We start from the raw sequence: 22,101 nt of genomic DNA on the forward strand, positions 1-22,101 counted from the left end.
TAGTGCTGATCTTCCGAGGATGGCATGGTACGATGCTTCGAAGTCCACTACCTCAAACCGGATGTATTCTATCCGGTAGTGTTCTTTGGTCCCAAAGGTACCTAGCAAAACCACATGTCAGAGGGGTACAGCCGCGTTGCCTGGGACGATCCCATAGAATGGAGAGTACTTGGTGATACCCGGAGGTTTTAACTTTTTGGGTAAAGTTGTCCTCCTCACACGTCTTGAGAAGGCGGGGAACCCGTTAGTATCATCCCTTAGGTGTTCGACTTCTTGCTCGCGCTCACGGCGCCGTCCGTCAATGATGGTACGAGCGTTGCGGCTGGCGTTGATCTTATTGGGGAGGTCTTCTGCTGGGCGTTTGGGTTCTGGGTTAGCCCCACAGTGGCCATGACCTTCCGAGGGTCCTGCCCAACTACCTTCAACTCCAGCTTGGCTTGGTCTGGCACCTCCGAGTTGACTTGGTCTGAACGGAGGGCCTCTCTGGCTGCTGCCATGTTGACTATGTTGGGATGCAGTACATTGGATTGACTGTATTGGATTCTGTTGATCGAGTTGTTCGTACGCGAGTTCTGCTAGTTCAGCCAACTATCTAGTGTACTTGTTCTGCGGTATCGTGTGGGTGATGAGATCAATAAACGCGATGATGGCGAGGGAAGTACGATAGTGATGTGTTTGAACTGCTTCAAAGGCGTTATCTAGGTTCATGATTGGTAGGTTCGCTACAAGGCGGTGGCGGCGCTCTGCCCTTGCAGCGTTCCTTGCTCGTCATCGAGTTCTTTAAGCTTCAGTCTCTTCTCCGACAACATTGGTGGTGAGCTCATCCTGCGAAATGTTATCTGGGTGACACTCATGTCATGAGTTTCTATCCCGTTGCTCTTCTTCTTCATCCTCTTGTCCAATAATGAGAGTGAAGAGTTCTCGTTTTGGGGAATAGCTTCCCAAGGTTGAAGCGATGACCTCCGTGGTGCCGCCCTCCTCATAGATGGGCGATAGAGGAGTTCCCTCCTGGTACGGGAGAGTGTCGAGGTAAGCAATGAGGCGTGAATCATCATTTTTGGCAAGGGCGGGTGGCTTCATATTGAGCCAGTAGACGAATCTGCCTTGGGGAGTTGATGTGATTACCAGGCCTTGCTGCGGACCTGATAAAGGAGTCTCCTTATTCGGGTCCAAGCAGTAGTCAAGGTCCTCGATCATATCCATATCGGACTGTGATATGGACAGGGCCGCCTGACAAACAGTAGCCGCATTGTGAAGTTCGAACGGGAATCGACTCAGGTGGCAATCCGCTTTGCACGATGGCTTATGTGCAAGCTCGTGTGGGTTAATCCGTCTGGTGGAAGAAGTCGAGTTGCACTCGGACTCGTCCCCCCGGCCTCTGACTAGGTTAGAAATTGAAAATTCACCGAAATTCTCGACAAGATCCTTCAGAAATTGGCGCTAGAGCTTCATAGTTTGCTACTTCTTCTCTGGGGTTGATGCGATGTGGTGGTGGAAATTTCCAGTGCTGTCTGCGATGCAAACCCAGGAGCTGAAGACAAACGCCACGCCTGCTTCAAACGCGATGATTGGCTTGATGATGACTTGTGCCATCGAGTTTGCTGGTGGATTCTCTGCGAGAACCCCTACCTGGCACGCCAGCTATCGGTGTTTAGACCCAGCAACCTACCGAGGGGGGTGCCCGAGGTATTGTTTTGCTTAGTGGGGCTCGTCGAGATCAGGAACTCGAAGGTAAACGCAGACACATGATTTAGACAGGTTCGGGCCCCTGAATAGCGTAATACCCTATGTCCTGTGTGTTGGTTGGATTGAATTGCTTTGGAGGGAATCCCTTCCTCACCTTATATTACCGGGGATAGGGTTTACAAATCGGTTGGTTACAAGAATACTAGTCGGATTCGACTAGAGGAGTTATACTCTTATTACTACGAGTACTTTTACTAATCATCGACTAGTTCCTGTCTTTCCACGTAGACTACGTCGTCCTGCGCTATAGTCTCCATGTCAGGTACGTCTCGGTGTCCAGCCCTATATTTAAGACTGTCTAAACCTTCTGGTGGACCCATAGATATATGTACGATAGAGGGGTAACCTTCACCAGCGCCTGCGCGTGGTGAGGGAACCTCTCCCGTGTGCAGGCTACCAAATGCCATCTTTAGATGGCAGTTTGGGTTAGTTAGGGAGGGTCCACTGCTGGCCCACTTTAACAAACACCCTCCTAGCCCAATCAGACTATGGGGTGCAGATTTGCCAATTAACATCTCTGCATCCTATAGATCTAGCCCATCTAGATGGAGCCTATCTCACGGGTCCAGCTGAGGCAGTCCAGGCTACCAAACGCACCCGCATTTTATTAGCCATACATATTCGGCAGTGCTAGCATCCTGTAACAGAGCACGTGCAACATGGTTGCAACGTTGAAAAACGGCTTCACTTGGTCTTCGGGCTTGAAGCCGTTTTCAATTAACCAGCCAGATGTGTTCGATAATGTGACGCAATACTAGTGCTGTCACTGGCCCATTTGCACTTCAGCTCTTTGCCAATTGCAGCAAGGACCGAAAGACAGCGGAAGATGGTCCAAGTCAAGAGTGTTGAGCAAACACAAGTAAGGAGTATGTCACTGATGATATGTGCTCTCCAGTTTCGTGAAATAAAAAATTATACGGAACTTGAGTAGGGGTTGATGTGTCACCTAGCCTAGCCAGTTGGGGGTTGTGTAGCTAAGCTAGACACACGTACGAAACCGCCTTGGTGGTCCCTTCCCCTCCCGATCACGATCAGCCAGGGATCGGACGACGCCCTGTCGATCGGACGAGTCAAAAGCCAAAGCCAAAGCCTACGCCAACGCCGGCCGGCCGGCCGGCCGGCACCAGCGTGCTGTGTGCAGCTGCAGCAGCAGAAGGGTCTCGGTCCTCTGCGACGCGCAGATCGATCGAGCTGGGCGTGCTGCAGCCAGTGAGCCAAATGCCTGCGAGGGACGATCAATGCAACGCGCGACCTGCTGCCCTGCCCTCTCAGGCTCTCATGCTACCTGTACATGCACACGCTGCTGTGCCTGCAAGCTGCTAGATAGCCTTGTACAGTATTTTTGTTCCTCCACTTGCATACTCCGTAGTTGCATGCGCACTGGCCGGCTACCACAGTGTCCGTCCTACTCAGATCAGTTGCTCGAGCTCGACGTGCACGCACGCTAGTCGTCTGCACTCTGCACTGGCAGGCAGGTGATCGGTAGGAGCGGCGTGCCGGCCGGTCTGCACAGTGTAGTTTTACAATATGTACTGCACATGTTCGTTTCGTTACTAGTGTAAGTTTATCAACAGTATAGTTTTCACTCTTGCAAGGAACCAACAGCAGCTAAACCATGATATGCAAACAGCTAGCGGATGCAGGAAGGATGCTGCTGTCCAGCGAGACTGGAAGAACGGGAAGGAGACAACAGTCCGGCCCCGACGACAAGCTAGCACTGTTCCTCGACGGCAACCGTACGGGCATTACTGATTTCTACTCTCATCTTCTGATGATGCTAGTTTTTCCACTAGAAGAATAGTTGCTGCTCTGGCTTCCGCCTTTCCGCCCACTAGAATGGAGAGAAAGGGCCTACCAAAATGCACCTTGTTACGCATGGGCTTCCCAGGCGAACTCATCGGCAAAGAAGCCCATCGGAAAACAAAACGAAACAGACACAACGCATCATCGGGCCAAATGCCGGCCCTCCAAGCATGGCGCATAACTAAATTTATTATTACTTTGGTGCTACAAAACTAGCAATTTCTAATATCATATCTCCTATAAAAGAAGATAGTCATTAAGCAAGATAACTGGTTAAGAATATTTCATTAAAGGTAAACAGGCATGAAAGTGCTCATGAAACTGGGGCCCGAACTAATTATAAGCCTGAGATCTTCAGCAACAATAAATAAACTTTTAATAATATTATTCCTTTCACCGCCGAACTAGGCATATCGACAAGATTACCTCCGGTTTATTCGCGACAAGAATCGAAACAATGGGTGAAACAAAAAATGACTTTCTCCAGTGGGAGGTCATCGCACCACACCTATTCCCATTATACCGAAACTAACTAAACCTTTCAGCTTGCCTTTTAATCCCCAGCCACCACAGCCTACCCCCACCACGGACAAAAAGGAGAGAAGATCCCTGAGCAGGAGCTAATCCAAGTAGAGAAGCTGCTAATCCAAGTAGAAAAGCGTCACGATCTTCCGAAGGTTCTTGGCCTCCTGGCATGTCTCCATCAGCAGCTTGCTGTCATGGAATGCGAAGCAGATCACCTGTTGGACCTTCGAGATGATGTCCATGTTGCATAACCTGAAGATTTAAGAGTTGCCATTAAGCATGCATAAAGATGATATTCAAGAAGCAATACTGATTTAGAACAAACGTGACTCGTCTTTCAGTCCATGTACAAGATATTTAGACACTGACAAATAGGCAAATACACAGATGCTCATTGTCGTGCCCGTGGAAGCGGACAGGGGGCCTGACACTCATCTTCTAGAATACAACAGATAAACCCAAATAATTTATGAGCTAATAGTGTAATAGTGTAGTAGTATCTACTAAGACAAATAAACTATTCTAAAGCTACAGATGCATACCCTTGGACAGAACCTAAGGCCCAATCTAGAGCTATAGTTCATGACATCAATCTGTCCAATGCTTGTTTTGATTCAGTGTCCTTTATTCACGTAAATCGTTCTGTAAGTGAGGCAGCAGATACCCTTGCAAAATCTACAGAACATAGTATCCAAACCATCTATGTAACGATCAATGAGTTAAAGAAAGTGATGTCTGCTTCGTCCAAAGCATAGTACTTTTTCCGTGCAATCACTGAAAAGAGCTGGAACTAACTGATACACTTATCAGGCATAGACCATATATGTATAGTGATACTGTTGGTGACAAAAATATACAGCATAGGAAAAATATGAGCAATTTGGAAAAGGTAGCTGACTGACCTGCTAGCCTCAATCAGTGGCAAATGGTCATACTGTGGTTTCTCAATCAAGTTTTGTACCTACAAAGTTTACAAAACGTTACTGAAGCATTTCAAATTTACCATATGGAAATAGAACATCAGCAGGATGCTACTTAACTCCAGATGCATGTAATTGGAATTAACGCATATGACAGTGGATGCCTAATAATCTACTGTAGCTATCTAGCCAGAATCCTAGAATTATAGGATAATGCTTATGGTTTCTGAACAGTTCATACGCCATGGTGAGACATTCTTAACCAAGTGATCACATTGATTTTTAAGCAAATTTACGATCAAAGCTTGATAAGGATAGCAAACGAAAAACCCAAGGATCCAAAATAAAATAACTGACATACAACAGAACTGAAGGTTAGTGGTAACAGCAGAATTAATTCAGAGGTCTGCAGTGGAAATAAATAGGATGCTCTCTTGGTGAAGGATGAACCAGGACAACTATTTATCTTCATATTACTCTAACATAAATGCACACAGAATTCTCTTTCAATAACAATGAAGGATGAACCAGGACAACTATTTATCTTCATATAACTCTAACATAAATGCACACAGAATTCTCTTTCAATAACAATAACGAAGCACAACGTTCTCCTCAAGAATGTTGACATGTATGATAGGGGAGATCACAATTAAAAAAATAGCTGTAAGACCTAACTCATAGTGTGAGTAGTAAGGTCGGGTCGTTTTATATTTATACAAAATGTGATAAGTTTCTTGTATTAGTTTGCAACCTTCTGTTATCTCCGAGGAGAGGTAAAGAGGTTGCTTTGTATGGGACTCTTTCCCTTACCTCTCTATAATATAAAAATACGCAGCTCTCCTGCGTGTTCGAGAAAAAAAAAAGACCTAACTCAGAGGTAATAATACTGTAGTTTACTGTAAAACAAGTATCATCAAACATTAGTCCATTAATAGAAAAGCACAGCTAAGGAAGCTTATGCACTTCTCAATTTGTCATACAACCAGCATCATCATGACCACCACTTCAAATATCATATGGATTACAAACATGGTTCATACACAAGCATGGGTACATCTTTTCTCCTTTTTGTGGAGCACTTAGAAATTTCCCACAACTTTCTGTCAATATGATGAAAATACTGTGATGAGCAGTCTATCAATTCAAATCCACTAAATGCCAATAGTAAATATATAGAACAAAAGGTATATTGGCACGCTTAGGAATCTATACTAACAGGTCTGGAAATAATTTTGACTAGAAAATGACCAGGTCAGAATAGAAACACCAGGAAGACTTACTTTGGACAACAGTTCTTGGCTTTCAGGAGGCTGCTTCTTTAGACTTTGAGGTAAAATTACAGTAAGCAACTCTGGCTTTTCAGCCCTTAAAGCGCCCCTGATAACAGCTGCATTAGTTCCGGAAGCCCCAGATGTGAATATATGATTTTTCTGCAATGTACACAAATATTACTAACAATGCTAGAGGACTCAAAGACATATGAATGGCAATAGCAAATAAATCAGGGAGATCATATGAATGACAATGGCACATAAATAAGGGACATACTGTTATGACCATAGCATAGCTCAGGATCTCAATAAGCTGTTGATGCATATACCCCATGTTGCGGGTTCCAAAGAAACCTATTGCACGAGGTCCTTGCTGCTGAATAGCCAACAGCTCCTGCATGACCACCAATGAGATGAGACCAGTTTGCAGGACAAAAGGCCATGTATGCAAAGTAGCATTCATTATTGAAACTCTATTTGTACTAAACTAACTTTCAAAGGTTAATAACCACTAGTGTTAATTTTGAGTAAACCAAAGAGAAAAAAATAAAATACGGTGTGAAATGACCAGAAAAGTTTACCTGTAGGTAATCTAGGTCAGGGATAGGCTTGTATTCTGGTTCAGCAACCATTGCAGTACCCTTGACGAGAGTCTCTGTCTGAGTAGGAATCTTTACACCATCATCATCTGGCCCAAACATAATAGCATCATCTCTTCCTTGACTCCTCACATCACCTTCGTGCCCATCTCTTCGCATGTATCCGCAGAGCAACTATACGAGCACAATAAAAACAGCCCCTGGCAGTAAATCATTAGTGAAAACCAAATATATTACAGCATCTGGAAATAAAATTTCCAGTTTTACAATTCTAGTTTGCACCTGTGCTGACTCGTCAAAATCAACTTCCCATCAAGTAATCCCAGATCTAGAGTAACACCAAAACACAAAAGAGGCCACAGCCATTTAGGACACAGCCTAAATTCAGTGAGCGGATTTGTATACCCCATTTTAAACCCAACTTTCCAGAGACATAGCAGAAACTTTGAATAAAAGATAATAATAAAGATGACAACTGACAAGAATCCCAAGCAGGCCAAATCCAATTCAGTGGAGCATCAAGTATTTAAAGAGATCTAGAAGTTTAGCCTTTGAGGGCATGCTAAAGAAAAGATATCATACAAACACTTTTGACATGTAATGATAATAGTAAACAGCATTTATCTGCAGAGGATGGTTAACTTTATGAATGGTGCATATCATTATCATTTATCAACCAGAAAGTTCCGTATCAATCGAGGTCGGTCCTACTCTGAGACATGACTTATTCTACACCTTAATCCCAACCGTACGGTTTGGATTGACAAGAGCATAGCTCAGATGCAGGGAGGTGTGAGTGACACTTGACAAACTTTAGACACAGGATCTAAGCATCAGCAACACAAGCAGGATTGGTTATTACAGTGGACTGTTAAAACATCTAATTTCGATGAACTTTTTCCCTTCCGTGGTAAGAATTTTGAGAGCTCATTGCACCTGTCATGCTATAGATTTTTATTGCAATCATGGCGTGCTTAAAAATCTGTATAGTGTTATAGATGCAGAGGATTGACATGCATAAAATCTTAATTTGCGTTGAACTAGAATAACTGCTTAATTCTGTGGCACGAGGAATTATGATGGCAACCAATATCGATACACACTCAATTTGAGACCATCTTGTCTGTCATTTCCCTTTTCATCTTTGAAGGTGAAATTACACCAAGCATCACAAAATTGCCATCACAGCAGCAATGCAATCAAGAAACAGTTTAACAAGAAAGATTTGGTTAAAAAAAAGTGATCTTTGGAGGTGAAATTCTACTCAACCCCGTGATATCACACAGAGCACACAAGAAATCAAGTTCATCCATAGGAAGCAAGTACCCGGTTGAGCCGCGCCACTGCCGGCGGCGTCGGGGTCTGCTTCTTGGCTCCCTGAGTCCATCCCAGGACGGCGCCGCCGGGGCTCCGCGAGGCCGAGGAGCAGTGGAAGAATCCGCCAAGCCTCAGGTTCGTTGGCGGCGGCGTCCTCAACGAGGGGAGGCCGGCAACGGGCGCAGCGGCACAAGAACCCGCCATCGTCATCCGGCCCGCCGATTCCAATCTACGAAGAGGAGGGAGGGGGAGAACCACCGCGTGAAGTGATGTGCGTGGCGGCGCTCCCGTGACCAAACCGAGGGTGGCTGCGCGGCGCGGCGCGGCGCAGGTCATGTGGGAGGGGAGGAGGAGGGGGAGGGCATTGCTGGGTGGGCTGGGGATGAGACGAGAGAGGAGAGGAGAGGAGACGGCACGGCACGGCACCAGTTGGGCTGCGGCTGAGGGCGCAACTGGCTCAAGCCGGTTTGGTCGCTTCCTCTGGCGGCCTCGCTGGCTGCTGTAGTGCGCGTGTGGGGAGGAGCTGGACGCCTTTGGATAACAGGTGGCGCACCAGCTCGCCTAATCTTGTCGATGGTTAGTGGAAATCATGGTCGTTGATATGCTAATAAGGACATGTTTATGGAGTGACCAACAAAAAGAACAGTACTAACACAATACTACCTGTTATGGCTTTGGGCTTGCTAGTTACTCCCTCCGTTTTTATTTATAAAGTGCACACGTATATCAATATCAAGAGTTGACCAATAACTTGACTGTTAATTTTTTATTTTTATAATGTAAAGTTGGATTCGTAATGAAATTTACTCTACAATGATTATAAGTTTATAACCATAAACAATATAATATAAGGTAAACGAATGGTCAAAATGTTGTTTGGAAGACCGTACCAAGTCATGCCATGCCTTATAAAAATAGATGGAGGAACTAATTTGATGACTCTATCAATAGGTTAGGGTGTTAAGATTAAGTATGACTCGCTCGTATAATTGCACACACTAGAGAATTGACTTATCTTCTTAAAAGTGTTTAATGGCTAATGGGAATCATGACTTGTAGGTAAATATATATAATATATACATGGTTTAAAACTATTATAATAGTTATGCTAGCGATCAACAGGGTCTTGAACCCCACATTATTAGACAGAAAATGGTTGGATGGCTTTGGTGATGGATATGGTTAGGGCAGAAAATACACCGGATCAAAACACACATAACAAAATGAATCTAAAGTGATCAAAACCAAAATTGTCGATCCTAATCCAATCTCGAGAATTAACTAACCAACTTAATTCCGGTTAATTTGGTATCTATCCTCTTTAACCAAAGAAACACGGGACTAAATAGAGCAAAGGGACAAGTAATACCTCCTAGTCCAATGTAACTTGTTCTTATCTCACCATCATTTCTCACCTCTCTCTCCCGGTATCCTCACAACACCTCTACTTTGTTTCTACAAACCCCTCCCCGCGCGCACTCCTATTCATGGCAAGCCAACAAGCCGCCTGATATCAACCCCTTTGTTCCTCTTCGTAGAACGCGAGGGAAAGACCTCCACCTATATCCTTGCAGATTCTCGACGGATGGCGATATCATTTGGGTTCTCAATGAAACCGTCATATGTTGGAGCCTCGGTGCACGATGTTGAAGGAGTGTGACATGCCAACATTTGCAGTGACACCCTATCTTTACACGCCTCATCTCTCCTGAACCGAGGATGGATCGAGCGTGCTAGTACAAAAGGAGACTTGGTCTCAAGAATTTTGAAAAATATTTTGATGCCCTAGAAGTTCTAAAACAGTTTCGAAAATTTTAGAAACTATTTTGATGCTCTAGAAATTCTGGAACCCTTCAAAAGTGGCCGGTTTCATGAATTTTAATTTTAAGAAAGTCAAGGCTATGTGTGTGTTTTCAAGCAGAATATTTTTATCTCCATTTGTTCTATCAGGAAGAAAAGTTTAATGAATTTTGGAAATGATTTGGAGGTTGTTTTACGAAGAAAAGATGAAAAATCAATGCTTTGTTGACGGTAGTGCCATACGAGGAATTGAAGATATATTCAGTGTCAAATAAGAAAGTGAGATATTTTTTATGTCAAATGAGAAATTCTCTCCACTTATCAGTATGAACCAGTATTTTATCAAGTATAACACAATCTTGCAATGCATTCTCTATTGTCATTTTCTAAGAAAAACGTCGTCGCTACACTATTTTTTCATTACATGTTATAATATAGGATAAAAGAATTATTAAGTACAAATTCATCAGTACATTGTCTTTTATGATATTTTTTTATATATTGTACTATATACTTTAAAAAGGTTAACGGGTAAAAGGGATGGAAAAATAAAAGAATAGGAAGCTTATTTGTGAGCATCCAAATTCGGCGGAAGAGAAGTTTAATTATAAAAATGGATTAAAAAAAGAATCAACTATCAAATTTGAAAGGAGTTTTTTTCCGACCAAATTTGAAAGGAGTAGTAGACGGGGAAGAGATGGAAAAAAAAAGACAAACAAATCTGCCCCTAACCAATGAGGCGACGACGACCCTCAAGGCCTCGACCGCCGGCGACCCTCCGCCGCCGGCGACATGCTGCGGCTCCGAAATCTTCTCCTCCCTCTCCTCCGCGCCAGCCCCCAGATCCCCTCCCCTATCCACCACGGCGACTGCCGCCTCCTCCTCTCCACCTCCGCCGCCCCCTTCTCCCTCGAGGACTACCTCGTCGCCTCCTGCGGCCTCGCCCCAGCCCAAGGCGTCCAAATTATCCGCGAGGGCGTTCAACGAGCTCTCCTCCGCCCACCATCACCCCCGCTTCGACCCGGACGCCGTCCTCGTCCTGCTCTCCTCCATCGGCCTATCCCGCGCCAACATCGCCGACGTCGTCGCCGTCGATCCGCTGCTCCTCCGCTGTAAGGTGGACAGGCTCGAGCCCCGCCTCCTCGCCCTTCGCGACCGCGTCGGCCTGTCCGTTCCCCAGATCGCCAGCTTCCTCGCGGTCGGCTCCCGAGCGGTCCGCAGCTGCCGCGACGTCGGTTCCAAGATCCAGTTCTTCGTCAACTTCTATGGCTCGTTCGAGAAGCTACTACTGGTGATCAAGAAGAACAGCTCCCTCAACCATCTGACCTCGGATCTTGGCAGGGTGGTCAAGCCTAATATCGCCTTGCCTCGCAGTGCGGCATGAGTGATCATGATATTGCCCACCTGTGTTCAAGGAGCGTGCGGATACTTTCGTTCACCCTGGAGCATTTGGAGGAGGTTGTGCTGCGCGTGGAAGAGCTTGGGCTGACCCGCAGCTCGGCGATGTTCAAGCGTGCGGTGGAGGCTCTCGCCCAGACCACTAAAGAGAAGTATACTGCCAGGATTGAATTCTTGAAGAATAGTCTTGGTTGCACTGAGAGTGAAGTTGCCACTGCATTGTCCAAGATGCCAAGAATTCTAGAAATATCTGAACAAAATCTTCTCCGCAAGATTCAGTTCCTGGTCAATGAGGTTGGACTGGAGCCACAATACATTCTGGAAAGGCTTGTTCTGTTCACATATAGCCTGGAGAAGCGGCTAGTTCCACGGCATCATGTCATTAAGGTTCTGCTCTCAAAGGGATTGCTGAACAACAATTTCAGCTTTTACACAATAGCTAAAATGGAGAGAAGACTTTCAATTTGAAGTTCATTGACTGTCACAAGGACTCTGTTACCGGGCTTGCAGATGCTTATGCCGCTGCTCGTGGGGGCGATGTGCCCCCCAGCAACCAGCATTAATATTGTAAAAATGTAAGATTCTTGATATTATTTCAGGTAGATGGTAGAATAGCAATTCATGCTCATTTGCCATTACTTACTTTTGGTTCTGCAATAGAACTACTGATCTTTGACCGCGCAAAGCCCAAGTTTAAGCTGTGGTTATCTATGGCGAACTTGTTTGAGCTATTATAGATCATTTCTGTTTTGAGTGTACTAGTCACTTCTTCTGCCTAGCACATGGCTGAAGATTATCCTCAAGTTGGCTTTTTTTCTGCAGATAGATCCTTGTCGCAGTGGTTAGAGATACTAGGAATTTGACAGTAGTATTAGCTTGCCCTTTTGTCTGAACATGTGACCATGTCTGTTCAGTATTTTTTTTTATCCCAAATTATGTTTGCATAGCTCACACTAGTCACTGATACTTCTATGAGGCTTTGCCTATTTCCTATTTAATTGAATCCATTAATTTTGCTTCAACTATTGTTTACACTGTACATTAGTTCACTGGGCCTTGACTAGGTAGTGGACAAAATGACAACGGAGAAGGGAATGGGTTACTAATAGGCAGAATAAACCATAGGTAATGGAGAGCACTTTATATTGGTAAACTGCGAACAGATTGGCATTGCCTAACAGAACTCACCACTTGGCTCCTGACATGACTCCTACATACTTGCCTGAATTATCATATTTGATTCAGTTATGAACTGCAACAAATCGTGTTTACAGATTCACACAATGTACTACATTTCTTTCTATATAACAAATGTGGTATCTGTTACCTCAAAATGGTGAGCTATGTGCATGCCTCAGGACCCAGGGAGATGGGCATTTTAGACCTGAGAATATAATACTTGTTACTACATTGTTCTGGAAAATCATGTTTGAAGAATAGTCTAGGTAAAACCGCGAAAGGCATGCACTATGGATTGTGTAGATACTCATACTGTAGTCCATATAGGTTCATCAATCAGTTTCCTTGTTATATTTATGTGCTTATAAATGATCTGTTTACACGAGGTAGATTTGGATTAGTCTTATGTATAATATAAGTTCTAGGAAATATGCTTGAATGAATACTGACTAGGCGGCAATTGGTTTCCCTTGTCAAATTTCTTAATTCTGTGCTTAGCTGAAACAGACTTGGTTTGGTTCATTTGGATAATTATTTTTAGGATATTCAACAGAATTTACCTATAGGTTTCAAATCCTATACTCTTATCTAGAATAATCCAAATAGGTTTTGGAAAAATTGTGTTTGTGTAAACATAGTTCAGAGAATATCGGTGCATATTGTTAGACGTAATCATCCACTGGCCCTTCTGCTAGGCCTAGGAGTGTAGACATTTTGTTTGGTGTCTGCCTCAGTTTTTACAATGTTGGAACTTCTTGTTTCCCTCCCATTACAATCTTGTAAAGTTTGTCTTTGAAAGTAATGTTATAGTTCTTTCCTCTTAATAGTGGAAGTTGACTACCTGGATTCTGCATTCTTTGTGCATCTCTATTTTTGCTGTATAAATATGTGCTAATTGGACCGTTTGTGCAAACTGCTATTTCAATTCTTTGCTGGCGACAAGAATAGCATATGCAATTGAAAGTGAGTATGGCTGGGAAGATAATAGATTGATTATGGTGTGCAAAGCACGTACACATATATAGGCAAGGATGTCCTAGGGTTTGGCTTATAGAATCAGAACCAATCAACGGAGATCCTTGCCTATCACACAATCATCTGACTATCCCCTAAAGGGGTACACGGCCAACAGGCCTGTACAGTCAGAGGGCAAGGCCCATAGGGCCTTCTGAGCATAACTCGCTAACAGCAATTAATCACAAAAATTGGTTCAGTCTATACTACATGGTTTGTACCTTTGATTTATGCAAGGATTTTAAGGCTTTTGCACAGGACAGAGCAGCTAGGTCGTAAGACCTGCCAGTTTGATGAAGAGTCCATGTCAAGCAAGATTCAGTTCATGATCAATGAGGTTGGACTGGAGCCACAATACATTCTGGAAAGGCCTAATCTGTTCACATATAGCCTGGAGAAGTGACTAGTCCCCGGCATTGTGTCATTTAGGTCCTGCTCGCAAAGGGATTGCTGAAGAGCAATTTGAGCTTTCACAGATTTGCTACAATTGGAGAGAAGACTTCCAGATAGTTCATCGACTGTCAAAAGGACTCTGTTACTGGTCTTGCAGATGCTTATGCCGCTGCTCGTGCCCCAAATATTGTAAGATCCTTGGATATTGTTCAGGCAGATGATCCAATTGCAACACATGCTCATTTGCAGAACTTTCTCAACTCTTGGTTTCAGTAATACAACTACTAATCTCTGTGTGTGCATACCCCAAGTTTAACTTGTGGTTATCTGACAACAGGTTTGAGCTATTCTAGATCCTTACTGTTTTGAGTGTCACCTTTTGTGCCTAGCACAGGAGTACAGGACTGCAGATTATCCTCAAGTTACAGAACTTGAGATAGTAGGAATTTGACAGTATTAGCTTGCCCTTTTGTCTGACCATGTCTGTTCAGTTTCTTTTTTTTTTTTCAGATTATGTTTGCCTAGCTCACACTAGTAAGGCCTACTTATTTCCAATTGAGCTGAATTCTTTGCTTTCACTTGTACTGTCGTTTACTTTGTACATTATTTTATTGAGGCTTGACTCGGCAGTGGCCAAAATGACTGCAGAGGGAACTCTAAAACACACATGTGAAAACTTGTGTCCTAATGAGCAATGAAATACTCATGCTTTCTGTCAACTATGCTGTAGCCAAGGATATTAGGCCACTGGTAAGGGATATGACTTTTATATTGGTGAACTGTGAGCATATCGATATCGCCAAACAGAACTCATCACTTGGTTCCTGATATGACTCCTAGGTACATGCTTGAATAAATACACCCTTTGTCTTGGGGACAAGTTTGATATCATGCCCATAACATGTTCTGCTAGCATTCTGTTTTGCAAGATGAAGAAACTTATGTTTTCCCTTTGAAACAAAAATGCGAATACTCTCGTGCTCCTGAATGTATTCAGAGAGGGCTTCTGAACTTGCATGGCAGATGTGCGCAACTTCTTCTGAACTGATGGATCTTTTTTCCCTGGCCGATCTGTCATGGAAGGTTTCTGCCTGTCGAACGAAGAAATTTTTAACCAACTGGTGGGAGTACTGTGCTGTAATCAGACTTTACTATAGCTCGTCCCAGTTGAACAATTGTTGGACTCAACAGTTAGTTGTGTCGGTGTTCATTACAAGAACCAACGAGAATTTCCTTTGGGGCCCAATGACATTGTGGGTCAGGCCTGGCCCAATCAACTGAGCCCATCATGCGGCCCAGTGTAGTGTGCAACTTACCAGGTCCTACAAGAGTTTTTTTTTTAAGGAAAAACTTGGGTTTGTGCACCTGCAAAGGCTGCAATTGTTGTAAATCTTACTTATTTCGATTGAGGTAGAAAACATGCAAAGGATTTTTTATTGCGTTTGCAGAACCCAAAACCAATCTTTGTTTTTGTCAGAGGTTTCAGTTATTAGATAGATGCAGATAAAGGCAGCATGAATTCAAATCTTCCTTGGGTTTTTGACAAATTCTACTGCTTGGCGGGAGGCAAGACACCGTCGGCACCGGGATACTTACGCGTATAAAAGCGGGTAAAGTTGAACGCTGGGGCCCGTGACGTCTCCGCTCACGATTCGCTACGCCTCCACGGCTCCTCCTTCCCCTGCCGCCCCGCCGCCGGCCGCCCCGCCCCAAGCCATGGATTCCCCGAGGGGCCCCGCGAGCTTCGCGACGCAGGCGAACGCCCTCCTCCGCAAGAACCTCTGCGTCCAGGTCCCGGCACTGCCTCTCTTTTGCGCCATCTACCTTTTCTCGCTCCCCCCCCTTTTCAGTGGGCGAATCTGTAGAGTTGCTCCGCTCGTCGTGCCAGCCAGGTGTTAGTGGATTTGCCTGCCCGGTTCTTGAGGGTTCAACGTAGTTGTATTATCCGGAAAGTGTTGCTTGAGTCTGATGGGTTTTGGCCTTTTGAGGAATTTTTTTTTGCAGTAATTTGTTGATTTTAGCTCTAGCAGTCTAGCTTCATACCAATCTGTGTGCCTGCTGTTTATTGTGAGCCAAGGCCGGTAGGTAGCCTTGGCGTGTGGGCTTTCTTGCTCTTACACGACAAGTTCTTTAATTTCTTTGATTTTCTATTTCCGTTTGTTTTATGAGGTGCAAAAACGCGATCCGAATTAGGCACAAATTTTAACAAATGCAAATTTTGCCTGTCTACATGAACAGTATCTAAGCTGGCTCTGTTTTTCTTTTCTTCCCTATGTCGGCTCCACGAAGAGTGCCTCAATTAATCATGTATATTATGCATTGCAGAAACGGAACCTCAAGACAAACATCGGCATCACCTTCTTCCCGATCCTCATCTGCGTCCTGCTCATCGTGCTCCAGAACGTCATCAACAGTGAGCTTGACAAGCCCAAGTACAAATGCGGCTGCAGCTGCCTCGAGACCAGTGTGGATGGAAGATGTGTGAGGAAAGATTGTGGCATCCAGTACTCGACGCTGGACCAGGTCGGGAGCTGCCCAATTCCCAGCCCGCCACGCTGGCCGGCCCTCATTCAGGTTCCCCGTGCTGATTTCCGAGCTGTAAGGACTTCCTCCCAGCCGTTTGATGATTTGCCTGATCCGTTGTGCCGTGTCTCCTGGTCTTGCCCTGCAACTGTCCTTGTAACTGGAAATGACAAAGCGGTCGCTGGAGGTATGATCTTATCATATAGTACAACTAAAACACACTTCATAATGTTTATAATTTTGGTGAATGTGTTTGTAATTCTTGAGTGTTCTCCAATTGTCAGCAATTTCAAGAGGGCTGTTTCCTGCCCTTTCCCCGTCTTTGAATTCAACGGATTTCCTTGACATTCTCTCCAAGATAGTTGCTGTGAGTTCCCTCAATGCCCAATTGAGTTTCTGGCTTTTAAATTTTAAAAACTCGGCCCTAGGGGAAAGACCTCCCCCAAGGTATTAGCAGTAGAAGAATTTTCTCACTGCAGGACCGAGAAAAGAACCCGAAGGCTCCCTCTACGCTGCCCAGGACGTGCCTGCAGGACACACTCTGGAAGCAGCAAGGGTTGCGAAGGGTCCTTTTTTTTAACCCAGCCCTGAAAATCCGCTCCCACAGGGAGTTAAGCTTGGGCAACGGGGGTGCTATTAAGGCACTGCAACCACTAGCCTGCAGTCCTGTTCGCTGTCTTCTAAATTTTGCTGCTTCATGTTTTGATTTATGTGGTTACCATTGGCTTTGATTTGTCATAGGGCTCAGACACACAGCCATGGTACATACAACTGCTAGAGCCTGCATTTTTCTCTGGCCATACTTTGTACCTGATCCAGCCTGAGTGCCTACCCTTCATGTCACAAACCATTTCATACAATACTGGGGGCATACCTTTTCAGCTCAGTAAGTATATATGTCTTAAAATGTTTTTTTAGAAAAAAACATTCCTTAAAATGTTGATTTTTTTGTTTTGGTTTCCATATTTCTTTAAAATGCTTGAATTGTGTTCTTAATTGATCTTGAACTGCCACTACTATAGTGTATGATGGTTCTTACTTTGACATACACATAATTAGGTTAAAATCTGCGGCCCTTTTATTTGGACATGGACAGAAGCACGTTAACAGTTGCATACTAGATACTTGTAGAAGATTTCATCATTATAAATACGTGTACTGCTCTTCCATGTTGCTGTGCTGTTTATAGTCTATCTATGATCAACTCAAAAAGTGACACCCATTTATATATGATTATAATTTGTTCTATATGGACAATTTCTGAAGTCTGCATGGCAGCAACAGTTGAGAACTGTTCTCTCATTTTCACAGTTCCTTAGGCATCTTTATGCTGCAGATCTGATGCCCTTTTGAAATGAACCAGATATACAGTGTGTTGAAGGTGTCCCGTTATGGCGTGAAAGTGCATCGATTATCAACTATGAATTCTTAAAGGGTTATAGACAAAGAGGAGGAGAACTAAATGAATTTATTGCAGGTAATGCATCTTGATACTACAATTTCTGTCTCTTTGAAGTTTCAAGTACTTCACATATCAATGATAGTTCGTAAACATTTTGTGACACCCTACCGACCAATGAGTCCTTGGGTATAATCAATGTAATCAGTAATTCCATTGGCTTCCTAATAGTTATTGTTCCAAAATGTCGCAAAAAAATTAATTCCTACACATATGGTTCTCTTATGCATTGGCATACTGTATGATTGCATTCATTTCTTCAGGTTATGACTTCTTGGGCACAACACAGTACGGACTTGGTGTAAATGTTTGGTACAACTCTACTTATAATGATAACACTGCATATTCATTTATCGCAACATTACGGGTTCCGCGCTTGGTGAATGCAGTATGTGCTTTGTTTTCCATAATCTTATCTCTGACTAATTCAGTATCTTTTGAAACATGGCTCCTGTTCTGACAGTTGGTGGTTCGTTTCCTACAGGTATCCAATGCTTATCTCAAATTTATCAAAGGAACTGGGGTAGAAATGCTACTTGAATATGTAAAAGATATGCCCAAAGTTGGGACAAGCTTTCAGTTGGATCTGTCTTCTCTTCTTAGTGCGTTATTCTTCACATGGATCATCGAACTTCTTTTCCCAGTGAGTATGATGAGATGTATTGATGTAACATTCTGTAAGTACGGCCGCAAATTCATTGAACATGTTAATAATCAGTATCAGTAGAGCTTGCAAACTGACTCATTTTTCTTAGGTTATCTTGACGTATCTGGTGTATGAGAAGCAGGAGAAGCTCAAAATTATGATGAAAATGCATGGTCTGAAGGATGGGCCTTACTGGCTGATATCTTATTCTTATTTTCTTGCTCTATCAGTCGTCTATATGTTATTCTTTGTGATTTTCGGCTCCTTGATAGGTAAATTATATTACAATTCACTCATGAATATGCTATTGTGGCAAATGAATCTGCAAATGTCAAATATAATTCACCTTCTTTTCAGGTCTCAATTTTTTCAGAATCAACGAGTACAGCGTACAAGCTGTTTTCTTCTTCACATGTGTGAATTTACAGATTGCCCTTGCATTTTTTGTGGCATCTTTCTTTTCATCTGTCAAGATGGCCACAGGTTAGTAACTCAAACGTGTTAGTCAAAACTTTGCCTTTTGAAATTGACAACTGACAAATTTCATTCACCTCCTGCTGCAGTGGTTGGCTACATGTATGTATTTGGCTCTGGCTTACTTGGGGCATTTCTTTTCCGCTTCTTTGCTGAGGACAAAACTTTTCCCTGTAAGTTGCTAGCTTAATTGTGATTTGTCTCAGTTATATAACATTAATTACAACTTAAGGCTTTGCCTTCTCCATTCAGATGGTTGGATATTAGTCATGGAGATCGTCCCCGGATTTTCCCTCTATCGGGGGTTATATGAACTTGGTCAATATGCATTCTCGGGTAGCAGTATGGGAGTCGCTGGTATGACCTGGAGAAGTATGAACGATCCCCTCAATGGAATGCGTGATGTCTTGATCATAATGAGTGTAGAATGGGCACTACTTCTCATGTTAGCATTCTATTTAGATCAAGCCTCTTTGTTAGGCGATGGTGTCAGAAAAAACCCTTTTTTCTGCTTCAGATGTTTACAGAAGAAGCATGCACCATCATTCCATGAACCTAGCAGTACCCAACAGGATTCCAGAGTCATTCTCAATATGGAGAAATCTGATGTTGCTCTAGAAGTAGGTTATTTCTCATACTTTGATATCTCTTAAACTTCTTTACAATACATATGATTCACGCTTCATTCATTGACTAACTCTATTCAGAGAAAAGTAGTTGAACAACTTCTGATAGATCCCAATGCAAACCAAGCTATCATCTGCAATAAGCTCAGCAAGGTTTATCCTGGAAGGGATGGAAACCCTGACAAGCAGGCTGTTCGAGGATTATCTATTGCCCTTCAAAAGGGCCAGTGCTTTGGAATGCTTGGCCCCAATGGAGCTGGGAAAACATCTTTTATTAACATGGTATGATACTAAATTGAAAATGGATGCTTTTCATTCTTCTGATAGAAGTTGCATATAATCTTATATATCTTTTAATGCGACCTGATAGTTTTTTTTTGTTTTTATTCTTAGATGATTGGACTCATTAGACCTACATCTGGTACTGCTTATGTCCATGGAATGGATATAAATACAGACATGGGTAACATATATACAAATATGGGTGTGTGCCCACAACATAAGTATGTACTCTTAACAAGTATTTATCTGCAAAAGTTTTCCTTCATGGGATCAAATTGTTTAATCATGGTAATTGGTGTTGTATTAAATGCAGCTTGCTTTGGGAAACATTGACAGGAAAAGAACATCTTTTCTTTTATGGCAGATTGAAGAATCTTAAAGGTGCTACATTAGTCAAGGTACCTCCAATCTGGATATACATACGTCCTTTTGAACATAATATTCACATTTTGGTGTTGGGCAATTCTAATTGCTATGCCATTTATTCTTCAGTTCCCTTTTTTGGAAATTATCCAGCTATCTCAGAGCATGTACAATCATATTTTGTCCAATTGTTTTTACTGCCAGGCTGTTGAACACTCTCTGAAGAGTGTAAATCTATCTCATGGTAATATTGGTGATAAGCAAGTCAAGAAATACAGTGGAGGCATGAAAAGAAGGCTCAGTGTGGCAATCTCATTGATTGGGGACCCTAAAGTATTTTTTTTCCTTGTTTCTATATTTTTGGCTGTTCCATGAAATATCGTCCAACCACAAATGCATTATGCAACTTAGCAAATATTCTTCAGGTTGTCTTCATGGATGAGCCGAGCACAGGACTGGATCCAGCATCAAGAAATAACCTGTGGAATGTTGTGAAGGAGGCCAAGAGAAACCGGGCAATTATTCTAACTAGTAATGATCTTTTCCTGTCCACTTGAGCATCTAAATTCTAAACCCTCAACTCCTACTCCATTATTTCAATGCATCTGAAAGTCACAAGATTAATTAGTGTTTAGTGAATAAGCAAGTAATAAACGTGATTCTTCCAGCACACTCAATGGAAGAGGCAGAGGTATTGTGTGACCGGCTTGGCATCTTTGTTGATGGCGATTTCCAATGCCTTGGAAACCCTAAAGAGGTACATTTCCTTCTCGTTTTGTTGTCATGACACGAAATAAAATTTCTTAAAGTCTTTGTTTTTGCAACACTATGCAGCTAAAGGCTAGATACGGGGGCACATATATACTCACAGTGACAACATCTCTGGACCAAGAACAGGAGGTTGAACTGCTAGTGCATCAACTCTCACCCAGTGCAAACAAGATCTACCATCTATCTGGAACTCAGAAGTTTGAGCTCCCGAAGCAGGAGGTGAAAATAGCCCATGTTTTTGCTGCAGTCGAGAATGCAAAGCGCCGTCTCACAATACATGCCTGGGGCCTAGTCGACACTACCTTGGAGGATGTCTTCATCAAGGTCGCCAGAGGAGCACAAGCATTCAACGAGTTTGCATAGATAATACCTTGAATACTGTCTTCATGGCCGGCAACGGACCCCAGTTATTAGATGGGACTTCGTTGCACGCTGCATAGAGAATCTTGCGATTTTGTAGGTAGTTAATCTTTTCATTCGTGAGAAGCATTCTTCTCAGAAAAATTCTTCTGCATGCTTGTTTTGCGTGTTTGTACAGAAATATATTTTTGATAGTGCCATTGCAGAATAAAATAAGTGTCTAGTTGTGTTCATCATTTCTTTTCAGGCATGTGGGGTGGGAATGTAATTGGTGGTCATTGTTTGCTTATGAGCTGTTAATAATCCATATAATCTTGAGAGTTAACACATGAAAACTTTTCTTTCTTTCAGATATTTCTTCTTCTGAATATGAACATATGAGCTTATGTATATCTATCTAGAGAAGATTTGTTTTATGAGATTTACATGAATGAAGAGATTGAGGACCTTGGATTCGTGGACCCACCATTTATATTATGTTTATTTTTGCTTTTCATCAGCTGCATCTTTAGGTGGTTTTCTTTTGCTTTGTAAAGTTGCTATTGTACTCATTGCTGTTCAGTCCCTAAAACAATGTGCAGATAATTCTCGGTAATGAGTGTTTCTGGCTTTCTGCAATCTACCTACCT

At 43.0% G+C, this 22,101-nt stretch overlaps 4 protein-coding genes across 5 annotated transcripts; 3 read left to right on the forward strand and 1 right to left on the reverse strand.

The window, feature by feature from the left end:
- Positions 1-3,883: 3,883 nt before the first annotated feature.
- Positions 3,884-8,621, reverse strand: LOC101778717. Of its 2 annotated transcripts, none has more exons than XM_004956593.2 (6): positions 8,194-8,621; positions 6,850-7,041; positions 6,546-6,662; positions 6,278-6,427; positions 4,977-5,035; positions 3,884-4,326 (listed from the first exon to the last, which is right to left on the reverse strand). In XM_004956593.2, the coding sequence occupies exons 1-6, from the start codon at positions 8,518-8,520 to the stop codon at positions 4,191-4,193; spliced, it is 981 nt and encodes a 326-aa protein (XP_004956650.1). In that variant the 5' UTR covers positions 8,521-8,621; the 3' UTR covers positions 3,884-4,190. The 2 variants fall into 2 exon arrangements, with proteins under 2 accessions (XP_004956650.1, XP_022680227.1); XM_022824492.1 differs by having other exon boundaries at positions 6,850-7,067; positions 8,194-8,602.
- A 2,060-nt stretch (positions 8,622-10,681) lies between these two features.
- On the forward strand, positions 10,682-11,368 carry LOC101769034 (CASP-like protein 4A2). Its single transcript, XM_004959342.1, has one exon. The coding sequence runs from the start codon at positions 10,682-10,684 to the stop codon at positions 11,366-11,368; it is 687 nt and encodes a 228-aa protein (XP_004959399.1).
- Positions 11,365-12,119, forward strand: LOC111256388 (transcription termination factor MTEF1, chloroplastic-like). The gene is made up of 2 exons (XM_022824312.1): positions 11,365-11,769; positions 11,982-12,119. The coding sequence occupies exons 1-2, from the start codon at positions 11,365-11,367 to the stop codon at positions 12,117-12,119; spliced, it is 543 nt and encodes a 180-aa protein (XP_022680047.1).
- Positions 12,120-15,595: 3,476 nt separating this feature from the next.
- Positions 15,596-21,706, forward strand: LOC101779134 (ABC transporter A family member 8). The gene is made up of 18 exons (XM_004956594.3): positions 15,596-15,759; positions 16,294-16,678; positions 16,776-16,858; positions 17,233-17,377; positions 17,855-17,968; positions 18,214-18,338; positions 18,435-18,593; positions 18,706-18,868; positions 18,954-19,079; positions 19,160-19,243; positions 19,323-19,690; positions 19,778-19,978; positions 20,090-20,199; positions 20,292-20,376; positions 20,546-20,674; positions 20,767-20,872; positions 21,010-21,098; positions 21,176-21,706. Exons 1-18 carry the CDS (start codon positions 15,685-15,687, stop codon positions 21,473-21,475), a joined length of 2,847 nt encoding a protein of 948 aa, XP_004956651.1. The 5' UTR covers positions 15,596-15,684; the 3' UTR covers positions 21,476-21,706.
- The last annotated feature ends 395 nt before the right edge of the window (positions 21,707-22,101 follow it).

The sequence above is a fragment of the Setaria italica genome, chromosome II (genome assembly GCF_000263155.2).
Source record: "Setaria italica strain Yugu1 chromosome II, Setaria_italica_v2.0, whole genome shotgun sequence".
Lineage (NCBI taxonomy): Eukaryota > Viridiplantae > Streptophyta > Magnoliopsida > Poales > Poaceae > Setaria > Setaria italica.